Source organism: Heloderma suspectum, chromosome 5 (assembly GCF_057233095.1).
Source record: "Heloderma suspectum isolate Gila_16-S chromosome 5, 16-S_ref, whole genome shotgun sequence".
NCBI lineage: Eukaryota > Metazoa > Chordata > Lepidosauria > Squamata > Helodermatidae > Heloderma > Heloderma suspectum.
In genome coordinates, this window is record NC_139462.1 from 24,358,706 (window position 1) to 24,383,160 (window position 24,455).

The 24,455-nt window shown below is 45.8% G+C and overlaps 1 protein-coding gene across 5 annotated transcripts in view; it reads left to right on the plus strand.

Annotated features, from left to right (window-relative positions):
• The first annotated feature begins 2,335 nt into the window (after positions 1–2,335).
• The window catches only part of HERC3 (HECT and RLD domain containing E3 ubiquitin protein ligase 3), a 98,423-nt gene continuing 76,303 nt past the window's right edge, over positions 2,336–24,455 (plus strand). For 2 of the 5 annotated variants that reach the window (XM_084855618.1, XM_084855617.1), the window contains exon 1: positions 16,615–17,097. In XM_084855618.1, coding sequence (XP_084711744.1) covers positions 17,011–17,097 — 87 coding nt within the window. In that variant the 5' untranslated portion in view covers positions 16,615–17,010. Of the gene's footprint in view, positions 2,520–16,614; positions 17,098–24,455 lie in introns of those variants that run through there. The other 3 variants (XM_084855622.1, XM_084855620.1, XM_084855621.1) reach the window with 3 other exon arrangements.

The following is a 24,455-nucleotide window of genomic DNA, read 5'->3' on the forward strand; positions in this document are numbered from 1 at the left end:
CCAGGCAGCAAAACCAAGTATCAAGCCACTTATGGGCCACTCTAATGGCTGATTGGCTACATTTCGGTTGGCAGGTCAGTATTTGCATAGGCTTGCTTTTTAATGGGTGGGCAACTTGTGGCCCTTCAGATCTTTTGGCCTACAACTCCTATCAGCCCTAGCCAGCATAGCCAATGGTGAGGCATGATGGGAGTTGTAGGCTAAAACATATGGAGGGTTACAAGTTGCTAACCCCTGGTTAAGATAAATACTGTTTAACTTCCTCACAGTGTGTGCAAAAGCCAAGTGTAGTCTGCATGCTAACACCGGAGTAATTCATTTTGATTAAATCATTTTGAAGAATGCTGACCAGCAAGCAATTCAACAAAAACATTAAAAAAAAAAACATTACCCAACAGAGTGAAGGCAAGGATGAAGGAAAAAGGGAACACATGCGCAATGGAGAATTTCTCATCAAGTATGTGGCTTACTATAATGGCTGGGGCATGCTGGGAGTTGTAGGCCTTTTATCTGTCCAAACATGCATAGGATTGCACCTCTTTTCTCAGCACTCTCAGATATCTACACACCTCTGGAAGGTTGTGAGTCATGTCTGGTCATGTTAACTGGCATTCACCTCCGATTAATTCCAGAGTGCTTGCCTTCTACTCTTCCCCTGCTCCTGGAGACTCTTGTTCTACTCTGGTTCACTTGCTGGTTGTCAAGCTGAACCTCTGGTACAAAATGACATTGTAAATCTGCCACATACTCTAATCAGAACTATAAACATATTTGCAATTTCCCTATGCTTTCTGCAGTCTTAACCTGTGGCTGTTTACTCAGACATAAGGCCCATTGGGTTCAATAGGCCTTATTCTCAAGGAACTATGCATGAGACTGCAGCCTTGCAGCACTCCTATACATGTTTACTCAGAACTAAGTCCCACCATGCCTATTGGGGCTTGCTCTCTAGTAACTTAGGATTGCAGCCTAAGTTATGGTTTAAACACCCCAGGACTTAAAAATGAATGAATAAATAAATACAAAGCTAAAAGATTGCCGCATACATCTTTAGTCTGTTGTACTGTAAAGTGCTCATCAGTTGCTGGGTACTATGTATGCGCTCAAGAGCACCTTTTACACTGTAAACCTAGGCATTTCTACTCAGAATTAAACCCTGTTGAGTTCAATGGGGCTTTCTCTCCAGTAAGTGGATATAGGACTGCAGCCTAGATCTCCTACCAATGCATCCCTTCTGAGTGAATACAATATAAACAGTGGGAAAGAGCCCTTTTAAAAGAGAATATACAGTATCATCAATGTAGCGCTCTCATTTAGTTCACAAGTACCGGAAACTCAAATACTGTTTTTAGTATCGGTTGCCAAAGTACCTAGGTGGAATGAGGCCTGGAGTTAGATTTAATGTTATCTGCATTTCAAACTCACCTGAAAGTGCATTTTCAGGATGACTTATAGCAGAACAACTTATAAAAACGTAAACGTGCTCACCATCCACTTTTATTGATCAACTTCTTTCGAACTCAGGGCCTGTGCTGTCCATTTCTGTACATCAAAGGTGTTAAACCTCAGGCCTGCGGACCAAATGTCAATTGAGTCCCAATCTGGGTCTCCAGGGTTCCCTTGTCTTGACCCCATTTCCTCCCCCCACTTCCAATCGGTTGATGGTTTCCTGGCTTCTGTGTGGTTTTCCCTCCATTCTAAAAAGTTAAAAGCCTTTCCTAAAGCTTAGATCCTGGCAGCAAGAGCTTTAAGCTACAATAGAGCAGAGGACAGGAAGGCCTGGCGTGCTATGGTCCATGGGGTCACGAAGAGTCGGACACGACTTAACGACTGAACAACAACAATGCTGGCATTTTAGTTCCATCCCTTTTGCATTCAGGCCTGCCCACCACTGGAATTTGCCCCCACCCCACCATCAGCAGCTTCTCCAAAACTGCATTTGGTCCTTGGGCTGAGAGAGGTTCAACACTCTTGCTATACATCATTCAGGCATGAATTCCATACATACATACATACATACATACATATATATGCAGTAAGATCAATACAATGATGAATAAATATAAGCCTTCACCTCTGACATCTGAACGTCAGCCTAGTGATTATTTCTGCGTAACCCCAAGCAAACAATACTTACTATGAACAGCTTCTTAGAGCTCCTCCATGCCTCTAAGGTTAACAGTCATCAGGCCTTCCTTCTACCAAATAGGATCCTCGCCCCGCCTCTCCTTCACGTCACCCTCTGAAAAGCAGCAATTGGTGGTGTGGGAGAAGTCTCTTTGGCTTCCCATTGGATGGGGCGGGGGGACACGTCAATCATGTAGACAGCGTTCTCTTTGCTGGGGGAAGGAAAACTTCCTTGTTATTGTGACACTCGCACAGCAGCAGGAGGAACCTGTGCCAGTGGTGTGCCCACATCTGGAAATCTCCGGGTGCAGCAGCCGGAGCAACAACTGGAGCCGGTGAGCATTCCGAAGTGGGGCTTTCTTTTCGTGGCACTGCGGCTTGGATGACTCCTGGTAAGCTTTGCAGGCTTATATGGGGAGTAGGAGTAGGATACCTTTACAGGCTTATATGGGGAGGGGAAGGTATGCTTCCTATGCTCAGCTTCCGGTGGTCGCGGAGGGGTTAGATACTGTACAATCCCATCCTAGCCACATTTATAAAGAAGCAACCCTTCTGAGGGCTGTGGAGATGGTTTCCACTAAGCAGTTTTAGCAGCCTTCCTCAATCTAGTTTCCTCTACATGTGTTGGGATACAGCTGGGGGATGATGGGAATTGTAATCCAACTCATCTGGAGAATACCAAGTTGGGAAGGCTGGGGTAATCATTTACAACTTTAATAGGGGCACAGCCCCAGCCACCTCCTAGAAACTACAGCAAGGTTGTGTTTTCATTCTGTGAATAAGGCCTTGTTGTCTTTTTAAAAATTTTGCTTCTTTTCCTTCCTCGCTGCAGCGGACAGGGGTGCGAGGAACAAGAGGGGCTCCTTTATTTAGCAGGGGGAAAGGGGTCCCTGTGCATTTATTTGGGCTCTTTCACTTTCTTTCCAAGTACTGGAGTGAAGGAGATTGACAGCAATCCTATACACCAGACTTCCTCAACCTGGTGCCCTTCAGATGTTTCAGGCTACAGCTCCCAGCACTCGTGAACACTGACCATGCCTGCAGGGGCTAAAGGGAACTGAATTCCAAAACATCTGGGGGGCACCAGGTTGATGAAGATTGCTATGCACCCTTCCCTGGACATGGTCTGAAAGCACATGAGGCAGGCACCTTGCTGAAGCTAAGCAGGTCTGAGTCTGGTCAGTGCTTGCAGGGGAGACACCCTGGAATTCCATGATGGAAGAAAGGTGGGATATAAACATGATAAAAAGTAATAATAAATACCTGGGACTAAATACCAATTGATTTCCCTGGCTTACCTCTGAGTAGACTTGTTTAGGATTTTGCTGTCTAAGACTGGGAAATAGGATGACACACCTCAGGATTTGCTTAGGACCCCCCCCCCCATCTCTCTTTCTGTAATTGTTCTTTTGTAATGGGGAGAAACATCCTAAACAATTGCTTGGGGGATTTTTGTGCAAAATTTTTATCTCCTTTTCTTTGCTTCTCAGCTACAAGATCTAATTTCATATGGCGCAATCCAGAAAGTTCTCCTGCGCAAATGCCATTCAAGCTGACGGGAGCCGTGGACCTAGTTGTGCAGGAGAACTTCTACCCCCGGATTATGCCCCCAGTGTCTTCATAGAATCATAGAATAGTAGGGTTGGAAGGGGCCTAAAAGACCATCAAGTCCAACCTCCAGCTCAATGCAAGAATCTAAGTCAGAGCATCCCTGACAGATGGCTGTCCAGCCTTGTCTTGAGTGCCTCCAGTGTGGGAGAGCCCACCACCTCCCTAAGTAATTGGTTCTAGTGTTGTATTGCTCTGACAGTCAGGAAGTTTTTCCTGATGTTCAGCCAGAATCTGGCTTCCTGTAACTTGAGCCCATTATTCCGTGTCCTGCACTCTGGCACTCTTCTAGGAAGGGCTTTTGAAAAAGCACCGACTACCTTCAAACTTTTTAAAAGACTTCTTAAATTATTTGCAGATGGTTGTTGGATTATCTTTAAAAAAAAATCCAAAAACCAAGCTGGAGTGATGGAGAAGCGATGAGTTCTCTCTTGGTGGGGAGGCGGGGTGCTGCTAGACAAATTGCTTTTTCAGGAACGTTGCCAAGGCCTTGCAGACTCATGGGGGGGGGTGCGCGCGCGCAAGAACTGCACGTACCGTACGCGCACTGTGTATCGGAAGGCAGAAATCGTCCGCCCGGGTGGCGCATCACTCCTGGAGATCCATTGTGGGGGTTGGGGGAGGGACGCTTTCTTATGGGCAGATCAACGGGGCGGCGGCGGCGGCTTGTTTTCCGGGACTTGGGAAGAGCTTGGGAAGATGACGCTGGTCCATGTCTCCCCCCCCCCCCCGGTCCTATTTCCCCGTTACCCAGCCCGAGCTCTATAGGACCAAGGAGGTGTGTGTCCCTGTCCCCTCCCACCAACAAGCCCGATTTCCAGTAGCTCCTGATGATCTCATTGCCGGCTCGCTCGCTTCACCGGCCAAGCCCCGTTTGCACATCATTTCGTCGGATTCCAACGGAAGGGGGGCATTTCAGGTTAAAGGCGCATTCCTATCTGTGCATGTTTAGACAGGAAAAAAGTCCTGCAAGTCCCAGCATTCTCCAGGCAACCATAGCTGGCTGGGGAATGCTGGGAGCTGTAGGGCTTTTTTTCTGTCTAAACGTGCCCTAAGAGCGTGGATCAGCATGGCGCCTTCCAGCTTTCGCCAACCCGAGGCCTTCCGGACGGGTTGGGACTACAACCCCCATCATCCCCGGCCAGCCTAAGCATTGAGCAGGGGGTTGGACTCGATGGTCTTGAAGGCCCCGTCCAACCCTACTATTCTATGATTCTATGAAGTGCGGGTAGGGGCCTCAGGGCGCCTATAAATAAATCCGAGCATGCCTTTTAATTGAGGCGGATTGGGAAGACGCAGTGTCTAAATTTACGCACGCCGGGAGGGTTGCCTATGATGGACGCCTTGCATCTCGAATCCGTCCCCGCCCTCTGGAAGGGTGGCCCGATCGCTTCTTGCTTTGGCCTGCGGCTGCTTCTCGAGGGACGCTGAAGCCGACGAAAGGGCATCAGACGCGCCCCCGCTGGCTGCGACCTCCACGGGGAGAGAGGCGGCGGCGGGCGCAGGGCCGCGCGCTCCCGCGCGCGCATGCCGCTTCTGTGGGCTTCGGAGCCGTGGGCGCCCGCGCTCGTACCCGCGGCTGTTGGGTGTACGTGCGCCAGCTGGCGTGTGCATGGATGCGCTGGGCATCCATCTGCTCTCCCGCCTCGGTGCGTTGTTCTGCAAGAGACCAAAGGAACGGGATGGAGCCAAGAAGTTAGCCGCTGAGAACGGTGTGGAGCTCCCCAGATCTTGTGCAGTCTGCAGACTGGCGGATGATCGTACCATTTTTTGTTTGTTTGGCTTATCCCACGACCATCCCTTGTCACGGAATTAACTGTATACATGGAGCGTTTGCCTCAGCTGGCAAATACATGCGCACAGGCGTTGTTATCAAACAGCCTTCCCGAACCTGCTGTCCTCCACGTGTTGGACTGCCGACTCCCAAGACATCTGGAGGGCATCAGGTTAAGGAAGGCTGTTGTAAAGGGCCGATCAGAAAGCCCGGGGTTAGAATCTCGCCTCTTCCATGAATCCATGAGGTGGCAAAGGTTTGCTGGCTTTTCCCTTTTAGGGGAGGGGTTGCTGGCAGACAAATTGCTATTTCAGGAACATTTCTTGGGCCTTGCCAACTCATTGTCTCTCTGTGTGGCTTTGACTTGATGCAATAATTGCATGCACCATATGTTTGTGTGAACTGGAAAGCGGAAATTATTTGAGCTCGGTGGCGCGCACATTCTGTGTGTGTTCCCCCACAGACAATATGGGGAAAAATACTGACTTTACAGGGTTGTTGTATAAGGCTTACAGCTTGATAATACACTAGAAAGCTATTATTATAAAATAATATGAAAGTGAGGCCAGGAGACCCAGCAATAGAAGAGTTGTATCACATTACTATGCAGTGGCATAGCATGGAAAACAATGGTTAGCATGTACCCATCCTTGCAGGAATGAGACAAGGGAACACGTTTCTGATGGCTGAGCTATGGTTTGGCTATAAGGTCTGAACTTTATTTAGCAATCCTATGGCCACTAGACAGCGTGGAACAGACCAGTCCTCCGCACTCGCAAGAGAAGTGCAGAGTGGCTGGAAAGGGGCATGGCTGGGGGCGTTCCGGGGCGGGGAGGGTGGACACATCACCAGCCTCCTTTCCTGCTCTGTGCTCCTGCGGCTAGACGGCAAAATCAGTTGTCTAGCCAAAAAAGCAGGGCAGGAGAAGCACGGAGGGAACGATCCCCTCCGTGCTTCTGCTGAGCTTTGGATAGGTGGTCGCCTCCGACTTCAGAGGCAGCCGCCTATCTCGATAGGATCGCGCCCTTATTAAACTTTATATCCTGCCTTGTATATACTTCCCCCCTCTTTTTGTGTGTGTATGTCCTGTTCTTTACATTTTAAAGAAGTGTTCTTAATTTTTGTGCCCATAGATTAAAATTTACCACCACTGATTAAAACTATCCTCAACCAGTTGATTAATGTATTGATTAAAGCTTGAGGCTAGAGGAGAAAGAAAAGAAGACAATTTTGTAGCAATCTGGCACCCATTCTTAAATGTTTTTCTGGGATCTGAATGTTGAAGATGGACCCCCAACTAATCAATTGGACTTTTGGTATAATAAATTTTAATTTCATATAGAAACAGACCAATTAATAAGAGATCTAATAATTTAATTATATTATCTACAGGTATACCAACAATGTATATGTGTGACTGTATTTAATATATTGTTATAAGTATTTTTCAGTGTTTGCGGGGGGGGGGGTCGAGTTGTCGATTGATGTACTTGTTATTGTCTGAAAATCCAAAGAAAAAAGAAAAAAAAAAGATTAAAGCCTGAGCCTCTACTTTAAATATTCAAATAGCTCCTGTTTGTCAAAAATACGAATTATAAAGGATAATATCTAATTTACTGTACTTTTAAACCACCCAGGAACTGAAGGTCTCTGGGCGGTGTACAGTACATTAAAACATACAGTACAAATATTAAAACAAAAAATAAAAACAGCACAGAATAAAACCATCAGCAAATAATAAAACCATTACAATGCCTTAAAATCAGCAGTCAAATAGAGTACTAAAAGCTGTTCTTAAAATGCTTGGGGAAAAAGGCCTTCACCAGGTGCTGAAAAGACCATAATGTAGGCATTAGGTGAGCCTGTTAGGGGAGAGCATTCCACTTCTGGGGTGCCACCACTGAAAAGACCCTCTCTTTTGTAGCCACCTGCCTTATCTCATTTGGCTGGGGTATCTGGAAGAGGGCCTCAGATGATGGTCTTAATGTCCGGATAGGTAAATATGGGAGGAGACTTTCCTTCAGGTAATTATAATGTAATTCATCAAAGTAAACAAGAAATTTGGATGTCCATGTCAAATTTTGAGTTGGTGTTTTAATAACATATTCTCTTCCCTGGCCCGCCCCTCATTACAATTCCAGTTGCTCTAGGTAGCTGTCAGTGAGTTCAGTCATACCCTTGTGTAGTATAGTCTGATGTCTTTACTCAGAAGATTCCGGAAGATCGCCTTCTCCCGTAGATGCCAGCCTGAACTTTTAAGATCCTTTTCAGTGGCCCTGCGCCATGTGCCCCTGCCAAATGACCTGGGGCAAAGTGGCTCTAGCAAGAGAGCCTTCTCTGTGGTGGCATCCTGATTGTGGAGTAGCATCTTCAGAGAGGCTCACCTGCTGCCATCTCTACGGTCTTTTTCTGGTTCTAGGTGACAACTTTTTAATTCACCTGGCCTTTTAAATCACCAGCATTTTAAATGAACAAAATCTGTCTTCTGACTCTATAAGCTGTATCTGATTTTGTACAATGAGCTTTTTACTTCATTGTTTTTTTTAAAAAAATGCTCCATTTTAGTGGGGGTTTTGGTATATATATATTTTTAATAATAAAAATAAGTCCCGCTCCTTACTAAGGATGCCATCCCATGCATATTTAGATGGGTAAAGAAAGTTGTACAACTCCTAGCATTCCCCAGCCAGCCATGCTAGCTATGGAATGCTGGGAATTGTAGGACTTTTTCTGTCTAAACATGAATAGGATTGCATCCTAAGGGCGCAATCCTATGGCCGCTAGTCAGCAGCTAGATGGTCATAGGATAGGTCGGTTCTCTGAGAACTGACCACCACCCCCTCCTGTGCTGCCTTGTAGGAGCACAGAGCTGCGAAAATGGGGTGTTCCTGGGGGCGTGCCAGGGAGGGGAGGGCAGAAGTGCTGTTCCAATGCTTCCTATGCGTCGGCCAGCGTCTGCCCCCCCCCCCCCGCCTTCCCGCAGCTAGACAGCTGCAATCGGCTCTCTAGCCATAAATGCAGGGCGGCTGAAACGCGGAGGGGATGATCCCCTCTGTGCCGCTCCTGCCCTGCATTGGACAGGTGGTCGCCTCCAAGTTCGGAGGTGGCTGCCTATCCCAATTGCGCCCTAAATGACTGTATACGTGTAAGAAGTGGTGGTGTTGAAACGTCATCTCATTCTTTGAGTACAAGCCATCCCAGTCCCAGAGGGATTCATATTACCAGTTCAGTTTAGTAACAAGGTGGGATAGAATTATTTATCGAAATTGTTTTCAGGAGATCAGGCAGGCCTTGGGAAAAAATATCTTATATTTCGGAGAACCCACATCATGAATTTTTAACTCCAGGGCTGCCCAAGTCTTAATAAATCTTTCACATGCACCTGGGTATGTTTTTTAATTCCCTGCAATTAATTAATAGTTGCTCATGGTGATTAATAAGGACGAACCAGTTAATGTTCTTAATGTCTACCTTCTAACAAGTCTCCTTGTTGTGGATCTTGTTTGTCTATGCTCTTTTCCTTCCGGGTCTGACTTGCAGCCAGTGTTTGGTCATTGAACTAATACTGCCTGGGTATGTATTGCGTCTTAATGATCTTTCAGTATTTAATTTGGTTCCAGTATTTAATTTGGCTTGTGCTGCTGGCGTGAGGGGAAACCTGATATAGAAGCCTGGCCTCACCCCAGGGCGCAGATGGAGGATGCTTCCGTGCACGTGTGGAACTGTTATGTGATGTAGAAGTACAACAGAAAGGGCCTTCTTCAGCAGAGTGCATCAGGACTCAAGTGCTCTCATCGTAAGGGGTCTACAGAATAGCCACCTCAAGGCTGGCTGAAGACATGCTGCTGCCTGAGGCAGAGCACCAAATGGCACCCCTACCCACCCACCCACGGTTCATAGTACCCAAAGCCAGCCAAGCTATTTTGCTACATAGAATCATAGAACAGTAGGGTTGGAAGGGGCCTACAAGGCCATCGAGTCCAACCCCCTGCTCAGTGCAGGAATCCAAGTCAGAGCATCCCTGACAGATGGCTGTCCAGCCTCATCTTGAATGCCTCCAGTGTGGGAGAGCCCACCACCTCCGTAGGTCACTGGTTCCATTGTCGTATTCCTCTAACAGGAGGTTTTTCCTGATGTTCAGCCGGAATCTGGCTTCCTGTAACTTGAGCCGACTATTCTGTGTCCTGCACTCTGGGATGATCAAGAAGAGATCCTGGCCTTCCTCTCTGTGACTACCTTTCAAGTTCTTGAAAAGCACTATCATATCTCCCCTCAGTCTTCTCTTCTCAAGGCTAAACATGCCCAGTTCTTTCAGTCTCTCTTCATAGGGCTTTGTTTCCAGTCCCCTGATCATCTTTGTTGCCCTCCTCTGAGCCCTCTCCAGTTTGTCTGCATCCTTCTTAAAGTGTGGTGCCCAGAACTGGACACAGTACTCCAGATGAGGCCTAACCAGTGCTGAGTAGACGGGCACTAGTACTTCCTGGGATTTGGAAGCGATGCTTCTATGAATGCAGCCCAAAATAGCATTTGCCTTTTTTGCAGCCACATCACATTGTTGGCTCATATTCAGCTTGTGATCGACAACAATTCCAAGATCCTTCTCGCTTGTAGTGTTGTTGAGCCATGTATCCCCCGTCTTGTAACTGTGCATTTGGTTTCTTTTTCCTAGGTGCAGAGCTTGGCATTTATCCCTATTAAATGTCATTCTGTTGTTTTCTGCCCAGCGCTCCAGTCTATCCAGAGCACTTTGAATTTTGTTTCTGTCTTCCAAAGTATTAGCTATCCCACCCAATGTTGTGTCATCTGCAAATTTGATCAGCATTCCCTGCACCTCCTCCTCCAAGTCATTCATAAAAATGTTGAAGAGCACTGGGCCCAGGACTGAGCCCTGCGGTACCCCACTCGTTACCTCTCCCCAGTTTGAGAAGGTCCCATTGATAAGCACTCTTTGAGTCCGATTCTGTAGCCAACTGTGGATCCACCGGATCGTTGTTTCATCTAGCCCACTTTGAGCTAGTTTGCTCATCAGGAGATCATGGGGCACTTTGTTGAAAGCTTTGCTGAAGTCGAGGTATATGATGTCTACAGCATTCCCATGGCCCACAAGGGAGGTTACTTGATTAAAAATGGCAGAACATCTCATAAGCACTTATTCCATCCCTGGCAGTAGAAATACTACAAAGTAAATAACTAACAGTTTGCTGCCCTTTTATGATACCTAAAAACTGCTGTCTGAGGCGACTACCTCATGGTAGGCCGGCCCTGAGCCAACTTAATGTTGATGTATGCTTGAGTCAGCTAGTACCTTTAGGGAGGAGGCCAGTGCAGCAGAGAGCTGTTTTCAGATGCAACACTAAACTGTGGTTTAAACTATGTGAACAAGACTTAAGGTCATGCATTCCCTGCCCATCCTCTGGCATTGCCACGGGGGAGAGATCAGAAGCATCACGATGCAACACAGGGAAATCACTTCACCTCCAGTTGCTCACAGGCTGCTTTGGAAAGATTAGATTGGATTATATGACACAGATTTACTGACTCTAAGGGCACAGTCCTATGCATGATGAGACAGAAAAAAGTCCTACAACTCCGAACATTTCCTAGCCAGCATGGGAAAATAGTAGGAAACATGCATAGGATTGAGCCATAAAGGACTTGATCTGACTGGATCATTTTCTATATCCCTAATGATCTTATTCCACTGCCTAGGAATTTTACTGTAATATATCCCTTATGTATGACCTCAGATCGTTTGTTTGTTTGTTATGATTGTCTTGTTTAGTTTCTGTTTTTATAAAATTTGTTATGCAATAAATATACAAGAAGCATCTTCCATTTTCAGCTATTCACAGTTTGTCATTTGAACCGGGACAAACTGCAGCTAGTTTGAACTGTGCTTTGTTCAAACAACTTAAGGTCAAACCGTGTTTTCTGATCCTCTCTAGTTCAGATAAACCATAGTTAAAACTAGTGCTGTGCCAAATCCTGCCACCTATTTCGGGATTTTTCTCTCTCCCTGTGAAAGAGGCATTGTTTTTTCTGCCTCTTTGGCAGGGAGGGGGAGAACTTCGCATAATATTTGCCTTGGGGAGGGGGACTGGGTTTCTACATACCTTTTAAGTTTGGAAGGTGGCGGAAGGATCTTCTTTCTATTTTTGTTTGTTTGTTTACTTGAAAAATGCCCCCAGCACTAGACTCTTTACAGGCAGGCTTCTCCAGCCCGGCTCCACTTCTTGAACTTCTATGAGACCACAGACCATGCCCTCTCCAATAGGCATTCAGGAAGAACTCCCGGCTTGCAGAAGCTTCTTTGCAAAGAGTCCTGGGCAAACAAATGGGACTTTTGGAGCTTTAGAAAAACTCTTATCTTGCTTGCTCTGTGTTGTTGCAAGAAAGAACAGACCTTTTTTAAAGCTCTAAAAGCCCCATTTATTCTTGCTTTGCAGAGAAGCTTCTCAAGCCCAAGAATGCTTCCTGAATGCCTATGGGAGAGGTCGTGTGGTCTCATGGGAGTTCAGAAATTGCTACTGGGCTGGAGATGCTTCTCTATAGAGTTCTGGGCTGCTGAAAGTACAGGGGGTGTTTTTAAAGTTAAAAAGAAAAATAGAAAGAAGACTCCTCAGCTACTGCCTACACTTAAAAAGGTAAGCAGAAATCCTGTCCTCCCCCAGCACACACACCCAAGGAGAAAGTTAGTCGAAATTCTCACTGCCGCAGTGTCTTTTGCCAGAGTTTTTGTTCCACTGCCCCCACGAAATGCCGAAAATGGAAGAATCAAAATTTTCAGCACAGCAGTAGTTAAAACTAACAGCAGCTCCAAGTTCAGGTGAAAGACAAACTGCAGTTAGTTGAAAAGGGAAGCCACTGCAGGGAAGGGTGGATATATCTGTGACTTGTTCATGTCTGAATCAGGCCAAGGTGTCCCATTCTACCTGATTTGACAGTGGACGCCGTTACTGCTCAAGCTGCAGCATGGGCCTCTGCTTATACTGCAACAGCCATGGTATGGGAATTCCATTGCTTTTTCTAACCCATCGCACTCCTCTTCCATGCCCCCCCATGTGATCAGTGCACACCGCCTGTTTGTGAGTGCAAAAAAAAATATTGCTAGACAGATCTTTGGTTGAGAGCAAGTGCTGAATGAGCAAACCAAGGATCTGGATTCAGGAGGTATCTCTTCCTGTATCAAAATGCTTGGCTATACTTTTGCAGACTGCTTCACAAAAATTGGCCCAACCATTTTGGGACATTGCTTGGATGGGCATCCATCTAATTTTCATGGATGTCCTCCATTTATTCACTGAGTTTCAGTAAAACGTGAACACTGAGAATGTGAAGTATCTTCCATGTAGAGGCTGGTGTGGAAGAAACAAGCAGTAAATTACATAATGAAGGCACTGTCAACAAAAACAAATTTGTTCTAGCGTTAATGTCCAATGAACAAAAGTACTGAAGTTTTATTTGCTACTGGGGCTGCTCTGCCAACTGGCAAGCAGCATTTAGGAAATGTTCACCGTGGAACGTGCTTCATTTTGAGTAGCATGTTTTCAACTTCCAGAAGGGGAGTTGTTCTAGCAACATGTGTGCCATTGCGTCAAGCACTGGAGGCCATAACGGGGTAGCTTGCACTCCGTTTTGTAAATTGTCTGATGTGATACAGTTTCTTCTTCTGGGTGCAACCTGGACATGGTCCTAAATGGCCATCAGAGCTCATGTCATATTTTGATGACTTCTTAATATTTCCCCCCAGTTTGGAATAATTAAGCAAGTTTATGAGATGGCGAGTAAACAGGTAAATATCTGTTTTCTCAGAGGGCAGCATGTTAGGCAGAGAAATCAGCTTCGTAGCTTCTCTTTGGCTGTGTGCCCTCAGCCCAACACAGTACAGCACATACTGTACTGCTGCTGTAGGGGAAGAAGATTGGAGACGTGCGATGTTGGACAGTAGGGGCTAGCAGATCTCCAAGTGAGCCTATGCAGTCTTATCTGAACAGTGACACCTTGAGATACCAGCTAGAACCCTTAAGAGGTCTGCAGCTATTTTTTAAAAAATTGCACTGGTTCCAGTTCTCGGGAATAGGAAGAATAAATAAAAGTACTGCTTACATCAGCACAACTGCTGTGGGATTATCTTGTCGGGCAAGCCTGTACCATAGTGCTGCCTTTCAGGGCCGCTTCTGAAGAGGTAACTAACTACACAATAGCAACTGACCCAGAGCACGTGGATGTTGCAAAGGTGGCTTTTCATTTCAGAGGGCTTGCAAGTGGGACTGTGATTCCTGATCTTACCTGGTTGCCTCCTGTGAGGACTTTGATGGGGAAAGCCTCATTGAGAAATGGCATGTGTTCTTCATACTCGACAAGGTACACCTATATTATATGTTTTGGTGCTTGCTTGTTTTTATTTTCTGCATTTTATATACCACCCTTCTTCCAAACCATTTGAGGGAGTTTACTGTTTAAAACAGGGGTGCAGAACCTGTGGACCATAGAATCTGCTTGGGTTCCTCCAGTGGCTGGGCTTGGATGTCAAACCTCACCCCCTGGAGGAATCTCTGCTGTTATTTCTGATTTGAGATCGGAGATAACAGTGGGAATGCGGACTGAGGGGGGACTTTGCTGGTCCTGCAAGCCAGGGGCTCTGCTTGTTTTAATCTTTAAAATAATGGGTTACAATCCATGATATGAAAGCAAAAAGGAATGGGGTGGCAATGGGGGCGGGGGTGGATAAGCAAATGTGGATACTAACTCTTTCATACCATTGCATAATGAAGCTGCATGATAACTAAATGGACTGGTCACTGCAGGTGATATTTCTGGGAGGGGAGGAGTCAAAATGGCAACTGGCCCTAGACAAGCTGACAGAGGGGGCCTTGCTGTCTCTCCTCTCCCTCTGATACAGCCAGGCAGAATGGCCACTGATGGAAACAGTTCTGCGGGGAGAGAATCCAGATGGAAGTTGTCCTCTGGTAGATAGAGACACCCTTGAGCTTTCTTGCCTTGTCATTGGATGTAGTCAGGCATTTGTACCCTCGCACAACAAAATGAAGCAGGGCAAAAGCTAATAGAGTTTTGCCAAGAGAACATGCTGATCATAGCAAACACTCTTTTCCAACAGCACAAGAGGCGACTCTACACATGGACGTCACCAGATGGTCAATATCGAAATCAGATTGATTATGTCCTTTGCAGCCAAAGATGGAGAAGCTCCATACAGTCAGTAAAAACAAGACCTGGAGCTGACTGTGGCTCAGATCATGAGCTGCTTCTTGCAAAATTTCGGCTTAAATTGAAGAACGTAGGGAAAGCCACTAAACCTTTCAGGTATGACCTAAATCATATCCCTGATGAATATACAGTGGAGGTGAGGAATAGATTTCAGGGATTAGACCTGATAGACAGAGTGCCTGAGGAACTTATGGACGGAGGTCCGTAACATTGTTCAGGAGGCAGCAACGAAATCCGTCCCAAAGAAAAAGAAATGCAAGAAAGCCAAGTGGCTGTCTGATGAGGCTTTACAAGTAGCTCACAAAAGAAGGGAAGCGAAAAGCAAAGGAGAAAGGGGAAGATATACCCAACTGAATGCAGAGTTCCAGAGAATAGCAAGGAGAGACAAGAAGGCCTTCTTAAATGAACAATGCAAAGAAATCGAGGAAAACAACAGAATGGGAAAGACTAGAGATCTCTTCAAGAAAATTGGAGATCTCAAGGGAAAGTTTTGTGCAAAGACGGGCATGATAAAGGACAAAGAAGGCAGGGACCTAACAGAAGCAGATGAGATTAAGAAGAGGTGGCAAGAATACACAGAAGAACTATACAGGAAAGATCTGAATGTCCCTGATAGCCATGATAATGCGGTCACTGAACTTGAGCCGGACATCCTCGAGAGTGAAGTCAAGTGGGCCTTAGGAAGCATTAGTAACAACAAAGCTAGCGGAGATGACAGTATTCCAGCCGAGCTATTTAAAATCCTAAAAGATGATGCTGTTAAAGTGCTGCATTCAATATGCCAACAAATCTGGAACACTCAACAGTGGCCACAAGACTGGAAAAGGTCAGTTTACATTCCAATTCCAAAGAGGGGCAACGCCAAAGAGTGTTCAAACTACTGCACAATTGCGCTCATTTCACATGCCAGCAAGGTGATGCTCAAAATCCTACAAGCTAGGCTTCAGCAGTATGCGAACCGAGAACTACCGGAAGTACAAGCTGGGTTTCGAAGAGGCAGAGGAACTAGAGATCAAATCGCCAACATTCGCTGCATCATGGAGAAAGCAAGAGAATTCCAGAAAAACGTCTATTTCTGCTTCATTGACTACGCTAAAGCCTTTGATTGTGTGGATCACAACAAACTGTGGCAAATTCTGAAAGTGATGGGAGTACCAGACCACCTTACCTGTCTCCTGAGAAACCTGTACGAGGGTCAAGTAGCAACAGTAAGAACCAGACATGGAACAACCGATTGGTTCAAAATTGGGAAAGGAGTACGACAAGGCTGCATATTGTCACCCTGCTTATTTAACTTATATGCAGAGTACATCATGAGAAACGCCGGGTTGGATGAATCACAGGTCGGAATTAAGATTGCCGGGAGAATTATCAACAACCTCCGATATGCAGACGATACCACCCTAATGGCAGAAAGCGAAGAGGATCTCAAGAGCCTCTTGTTGAGGGTGAAAGAGGAGAGTGCAAAAGCTGGTTTGAAACTCAACATTAAAAAAACTAAGATCATGTCATCTGGCCCTATCACTTCCTGGCATATAGAAGGGGAAGAAATGGAAGCAGTGACAGATTTTACTTTCTTGGGCTCCAAGATCACCGCAGACGGTGACTGTAGCCATGAAATTAAAAGACGCTTGCTCCTTGGGAGGAAAGCTATGGCAAACCTAGACAGCATAGTAAGAAGCAGAGACATCACCTTGCCGACAAAGGTCCGTCTAATCAAAGCTATGGTTTTCCCAGTAGTAATGTATGGCTGTGAGAGCTGGACTATAAGGAAGGCTGAGCGCCGAAGAATTGATGCTTTCGAACTGTGGTGCTGGAGAAGACTCTTACGAGTCCCCTGGACTGCAAGGAGGTCAAATCAGTCCATCCTAAAGGAAATCAGCCCTGAGTGCTCATTGGAAGGACAGATAATGAAGCTGAAGCTCCAATATTTTGGCTACCTAATGCGAAGAGAAAACTCCCTGGAAAAGACCCTGATGCTGGGAAAGACTGAAGGCAAAAGGAGAAGGGGACGGCAGAGGATGAGATGGCTAGATAGCATCACGGATGCAATGAATATGAACTTGAGCGCGCTCCGGGAGAGAGCGCAGGACAGGAAGGCCTGGCGTGCTATGGTCCATGGGGTCACGAAGAGTCGGACACGACTGAACGACTGAACAACAACAACAACAACATGTCTGACGAGAAATAGTTCCAGGTTACAAAGACTTATACCAAGGCACTGCCAAATCTGAGGTGTATGCTCCCATAGATTCCTCTGTGATCCTTTGCCCATGTTGAGCCTACTCATCATTGTGCACAAAGCCAAAGCTACACCTTCCCATCCTGTCTTAAACAAACTTATGCTCGCTCCATGGCTGGTAGGTTTTGCCAGCAAGCATGCTCTTGCTGAGAGCTGGTGTGATGAAGTGTTGGACTTGGACTGGGGAGATCTGAGGTCAAATCCCTGCTCAACCATAAAGCTTACTGGGAGACCTGGGGCCAGTTACCAGTCTCTCAGCCTAACCTCCCTCACTGGGTTGTTGTGAAGATAATATGAAAAACCCCTTATGCCCATACTGAACTCTTTTGAGGAAGGGTGGGATGCAAATGTGTTACATGAACTTGTGCTAGATTTATATTTCACATTAAAAATACTATTGCCACCCCTTTATTCAGGATAGATTAGACTGTGTTGGCATTTGAGTATAGCGTGCAGCCATTCTCCGCCGTGTGGTGCAATGGAGAGTCGTACACTTTGACAGAAGCATCAAGAGATGACTTCCAGGTGTGAGTGAGCCACCACAGATTAATTTTGAGGAAGAGTTTCTGTATCACCTGATGTCCACTTAAACACAGTGCTTTGTGGCAGAGGCAGTTCACACATTTGGCTTAAATGTCATCAAGTGATGTGCATACATGTGTGAAATAGCTCTTGGGTGGCTTTCTCATCAGTGGCCTCCTATGCTTGAGGAGGAGGAAGAAGAGAAGCAGCAGCAGCAATAATAATAACAATAACAATGTTTGTATACCACCTTATTTGTCAAAAAGCCATCAAGGCAGTATTAGAAGTGATAATTAAGCCAGCCTTGCTTCTGTCTTGTTGTGGCAAGAGTGTTGGACTGGGAGCTGGGAGATCCGGGTTCTAGTCCCCACTCGGCCATGGAAGCTCACTGGGTGACTTTGGGCCAGTCACACACTCTCAGCCCAACCCACCTCACAGGGTTGTTGTTGTGAGGCTAAAATGGAGAGGAGGAGGATCATGTAAGCTGCCTTGGGTTCCTTGCAAGAGAAAAAAAGGCCGGATATAAATGCAATAATAAAATAAAAATAAAAAGCTTTTACCCCAAAGTGTTTTGTTGTTTGAAAGATGCTGAGAAGATGCCTCTTCCCTTAGTTTTAAGTTCCTCCACAGATGAAAGTTGCCATCCATTATACCTCATGAGGAAGTGTCTCAGCAGTGATTACTTCATTAAAGTTTCTGTGTGAGTGTGTCTCAGCAATGACAAAACAGATTCTTTGGGCACATTAAATAAGCCCACAAACATTACTAGCCTGCGGAAAAGAAGAAAGAATTACTAGCCTGCTAAGAGGCTAGAAGCCTGTGTTTCCATCTTGGCCAGGAAAGAGGGAACCCCCTTCTTCCGTGGAAACACTGACTGCTAACCTCCTAGGCTAGTAAATAATTTTTACTTTGATCAAGCCTGCTGGAGGAGCAGGAGGCATGGTTGTCTCCTCTCCGCCAGTCTGTTGTGTTTCCATGTTGGTTATGAAGGAAGAGACTCCATGAGTTGCACCCAGGGTTAGTCATATTTAGAGTCGCCCCATTGAAATGAATGGGACTTAAGTTAGACTAGTATTGGATATAAATACATGGAATGTCTGGTCACATGTTGTTGTTGTTGTTCAGTCGTTCAGTCGTGTCCGACTCTTCGTGACCCCATGGACCATAGCACGCCAGGCCTTCCTGTCCTGCGCTCTCTCCCGGAGTGTGCTCAAGTTCATATTCATTGCATTGGTGATGCTATCTAGCCATCTCATCCTCTGCCGTCCCCTTCTCCTTTTGCCTCCAATCTTTCCCAGCATCAGGGTCTTTTCCAGAGAGTTTTCTCTTCACATTAGGTGGCCAAAATATTTGAGCTTCAGCTTCAGTATCTGTCCTTCCAATGAGCACTCAGGGTTGATTTCCTTTAGGATTGACTGATTTGACCTCCTTGCAGTCCAGGGAACTCGTAAGAGTCTTCTCCAGCACCACAGTTGGAAAGCATCAATTCTTTGGTGCTCAGCCTTCCTTATAGTCCAGCTCTCACAGCCATACATTACTACTGGGAAACCATAACTTTGATTAGACGGACCTTTGTCGGCAAGGTGATGTCTCTGCTTCTTACTATGCTGTCTAGGTTTGCCATAGCTTTCCTCCCCAGGAGCAAGCGTCTTTTAATTTCATGGCTACAGTCACCGTCTGCGGTGATCTTGGAGCCCAAGAAAGTAAAATCTGTCACTGCTTCCATTTCTTCCCCTTCTATATGCCAGGAAGTGATGGGGCCAGATGCCATGATCTTAGTTTTTTTAATGCTGAGTTTCAAACCAGCTTTTGCACTCTCCTCTTTCACCGTCAACAAGAGGCTCTTGAGATCCTCTTCGCTTTCTGCCATTAGGGTGGTATCGTCTGCATATCGGAGGTTGTTGATAATTCTCCCGGCAATCTTAATTCCGACCTGTGATTCATCCAACCCGGCGTTTCTCATGATGTACTCTGCATATAAGTTAAATAAGCAGGGTGACAATATGCAGCCTTGTCGTACTCCTTTCCCAATTTTGAACCACTCGGTTGTTCCATGTCTGGTTCTTACTGTTGCTTCTTGACCCTCGTACAGGTTTCTCAGGAGACAGGTAAGGTGGTCTGGTACTCCCATCACTTTAAGAATTTGCCAGAGTTTGTTGTGATCCACACAATCAAAGGCTTTAGCGTAGTCAGTGAAGCAGAAATAGACGTTTTTCTGGAATTCTCTTGCTTTCTCCATGATCCAGCGAACGTTGGCGATTTGATCTCTAGTTCCTCTGCCTCTTCAAAACCCAGCTTGTACTTCCGGTACTTCTCGGTTCGCATACTGCTGAAGCCTAGCTTGTAGGATTTTGAGCATCACCTTGCTGGCATGTGAAATGAGCGCAATTGTGCAGTAGTTTGAACACTCTTTGGCGTTGCCCCTCTTTGGAATTGGAATGTAAACTGACCTTTTCCAGTCTTGCGGCCACTGTTGAGTGTTCCACATTTGTTGGCATATTGAATGCAGCACTTTAACAGCATAATCTTTTAGGATTTTAAATAGCTCAGCTGGAATACTGTCATCTCCACTAGCTTTGTTGTTAGTAATGCTTCCTAAGGCCCACTTGACTTCACTCTCGAGGATGTCCGGCTCAAGTTCAGTGGCCGCACTATCATGGCTATCAGGGACATGAAGATCTTTCCTGTATAGTTCTTCTGTGTATTCTTGCCACCTCTTCTTAATCTCATCTGCTTCTGTTAGGTCCCTGCCTTCTTTGTCCTTTATCATGCCCATCTTTGCACAAAACGTTCCCTTGATATCTCCGATTTTCTTGAAGAGATCTCTAGTCTTTCCCATTCTGTTGTTTTCCTCGATTTCTTTGCATTGTTCATTTAAGAAGGCCTTCTTGTCTCTCCTTGCTTTTCTCTGGAACTCTGCATTGAGTTGGATATATCTTCCCCTTTCTCCCTTGCTTTTCGCTTCCTTTCTTTCTTCAGCTACTTGTAAAGCCTCATCAGACAGCCACTTGGCTTTCTTGCATTTCTTTTTCTTTGGGATGGATTTTGTTGCTGCCTCCTGAACAATGTTACAGACCTCCGTCCATAGTTCCTCAGGCACTCTGTCTATCAGGTCTAATCCCTGAAATCTATTCCTCACCTCCACTGTATATTCATCAGGGATATGATTTAGGTCATACCTGAATGGTTTAGTGGTTTTCCCTACGTTCTTCAATTTAAGCTGAAATTTTGCAAGAAGCAGCTCATGATCTGCTTCGGATTTTCTTTTCACCACCAGACACATCCACAGCTGAGTGTCCTTTCGGCTTTGGCCCAGCCGCTTCACTCTTTCTGGCGCTACTTGGAAATACCCTCTGCTCTTCCCCAGTAGTATATTGGACACCTTCCGACCTGAGGGTCTCATCTTCCGGCGTCATATCTTTTAGGCTTGTGATACGTTCCATGGGGTTTTCTTGGCAAGGATACTGGAGTGGGTTGCCATTTCCTTCTCCAGTGGACCACATTTTGTCAGAACTCTCTGCCATGACCTGTCCATCTTGGGTGGCCCTGCACGGCACAGCTTATGGCTTCACTGAGTTACGCAAGCCCCTTCGCCACAACAAGGCAGTGATCCATGAAGGGGCTGGTCACATATAGTTACCAGATAAGTTGTTAAATATGAGGCTACCTTAAATGCTAACAGATTTATTGTACTATGGCGTAGTGGAGAAAATGTTGGACTAGGACAGGGGTGGTCTGGGTTCAAATCCCCATTCAACCTCACTGAGTGCCCTTGGATAGTCACTCACATAGTTGTTATGAGAATAAAATTGGACCATAAATTCCATGCTCTACTTGTTGGAGGAAGCCAAAATAAAGATGATGATGATGTGATGTAAGCTTCCCTGTTCTTCATCAGATATGTACTCTAGCCTTCCCAACCTGGTGCTCTCCAGATGTTTTGGGCTACAACTCCTAGCGTTCCTGAGTATGCTGAGTGGGGTTGATGGGAGTTGAAATCAAAATAGGCTGGAGGGCACCAGGTTGAGGAAAGCTGCTCTAGACCATGAAAGTTTTACCACAATAAATCTGCCACAACAAACTTCTTTGTGTTCATTAGGTCTGTTTTTGAAAATGTGTTTTCACCACAAAGTAAATCAATTTTTAGTTGTCATGACTTCATTCCTCAGGTTGCAGGGGAAGTGTAGTTCAGTGATGGGCTATGGATCGTTGAGTAGTTTCTGCTCCTGGGTAGAATATCCTGAGAGTGTTTGTCCAACCACTCCTCATGACATATAACTTAGTAACACCCCCCTGTCAGGCCAACTGATAAATGGAGGAAAATATAGAACAACTTTTCTTTAAGAAAAGCTGATCATGGCTGTTCTTATTTATTTGTTTGTTTGTTTGCAGAGTCTTATACACGTCTACTCAGAATTCCCATTAAGTTCAATGGGGTGTACTCCCAGGAAAGTAGGTATAGGCTTGCAGCTTTGGAGATCTTTGAAAACTGCTTTGTCAACAGTCTGTCTGTCTGTGGGAATTCAGTGGAAAGGACAGTAGGGTGTGGTATATGAGTTGACTTCTGCTTATATGGTGGGTTTATTTATTTCCCAGACTTATAGAATCATAGAATCATAGAATAGTAGGGTTGGAAGGGGCCTACAAGGCCAACGAGTCCAACCCCCTGCTCAATGCAGGAATCCAAGTCAGAGCATCCCTGACAAATGGCTGTCCAGCCTCGTCTTGAAGGCCTCCAGTGTGGGAGAGCCCACCACCTCCCCAGGTAATTGGTTCCATTGTTGTATTGCTCTGACACTCAGGAAGTTTTTCCTGATGTTCAGCCGGAATCTGGCTTCCTGTAACTTGAGCCCATTATTCCGTGTCCTGCACTCTGGGATGATCAAGAAGAGATCCTGGCCTTCTTCTCTGTGACAACCTTTCAAGTACTTGAAGAGTGCTATCATATCTCCCCTCAGTCTTCTCTTCTCAAGGCTAAACATGCCCAGTTCTTTCAGTCTCTCTTCATAGGGCTTTGTTTCCAGTCCCCTGATCATCTTTGTTGCCCTCCTCTGAACCCTCTCCAGTTTGTCTGCATCCTTCTTAAAGTGTGGTGCCCAGAACTGGACACAGTACTCCAGATGAGGCCTAACCAGTGCTGAGTAGAGGGGAACTAGTACTTCCCAGGATTTGGAAGCGATGCTTCTATGAATGCAGCCCAAAATAGCATTTGCCTTTTTTGCAGCCACATCACATTGTTGGCTCATATTCAGCTTGTGATCGACAACAATTCCAAGATCCTTCTCGCTCGTAGTGTGGTTGAGCCACGTATCCCCCATCTTGTAACTGTGCATTTGTTTTCTTTTTCCTAGGTGCAGAACTTGGCATTTATCCCTATTAAATGCCATTCTGTTGTTTTCTGCCCAGCGCTCCAGACTATCCAGATCACTTTGAATTTTGTTTCTGTCTTCCAAAGTATTCGCAATCCCTCCCAATTTTGTGTCATCTGCAAATTTGATCAGCATTCCCTGCACCTCCTCCTTCAAGTCATTCATAAAAATGTTGAAGAGCACTGGGCCCAGGACTGAGCCCTGCGGTACCCCATTCGTTACCTCTCCCCAGTTTGAGAAGGTCCCATTGATAAGCACTCTTTGAGTCCGATTCTGTAGCCAACTGTGGATCCACCGGATCGTTGTTTCATCTAGCCCACTTCGAGCTAGTTTGCTCATCAGGATACCATGGGGCACTTTGTCGAAAGCTTTGCTGAAGTCGAGGTATATGATGTCTACAGCATTCCCACGGTCTACAAGGGAGGTTACTTGATCAAAAAATGAGATCAGATTTGTCTGGCAGGACTTGTTTTTGACAAATCCATGTTGGCTTCAAGTAATCACGGCATTGTTGTCAAGGTGCTTCCAGATGGATTGCTTTATGATCTGCTCCAGAATTTTCCCAGGGATTGATGTCAGACTGGACTGGTCTGTAGTTCCCAGGTTCCTCCTTTTTACCCTTTTTCAAGATAGGGACAACGTTAGCCCTCATCTGGCACTTCCCCCGTCCTCCATGATTTCTCAAAGGGAATAGACAGCGGTTTTGAGAGTTCTTCTGCCAGTTCCTTTATGACTCTAGGATGCAGTTCATCTGGCCCTGGAGACTTGAACTCATTCAAAGTAATGAGGTGTTCCTTGACCATATGCCTGTCGATCTCAAGCTGCAATCCTGCCCCTTCAGCCTGTACTTCGCCTTTGCCAGGGGGGTCATAGACCCTCTTTTGGGAGAAGACTGAGCCAAAGTAGGAATTGAGCACCTCTGCCTTTTCTTTGTCATCTGTTATCGTTTTGCCATCCTTATTTAATAGCTTAACCACCATTTCTTTCCTCTGCCTTTTACTATGCACGTAGCTGAAGAAAGCCTTTTTGTTGTTTTTAACATCCCTCGCTAACCTCAGCTCATTCTCCGCTTTAGCCTTCCTGACGCCATCCCTGTAATTCTGTGCTATCTGCCTGTACTCTTCCTTTGTTACTTGGCCTTCTTTCCACTTCCTATATGTGTCCTTTTTTGTTTTCAGGTCATCCCTAAGCTTTTTGTGAAGCCACATTGGCTTCTTCTGTTGTCTTCCACCTTTTCTTCTTGTTGGAATTGCTTGTGATTGTGCCTTGAGAATTTCCTTTTTTAAAAGCTCCCACCCATCTTGGACTCCTTTTCTCGTTAGCGTCGCTTGCCATGGGACCTTACTGATCATTGTTCTGAGTTTATGAAAATTAGCTTTCCTAAAATCCAGGGTACGCATTTGACTACACTCGGCTTTTGCTTCCCTTAGAACCAAGAACTCAAGTACAACATGGTCGCTTTCCCCCAGAGTTCCTGTAACTGCTACTTTATCCACTAAGTCATCTCTGTTGGTTAGGATCAAGTCAAGGATAGCCGATCCTCTAGTTCCTTCCTCTACTTTCTGTAGGAGGAAGTTATCCGCCA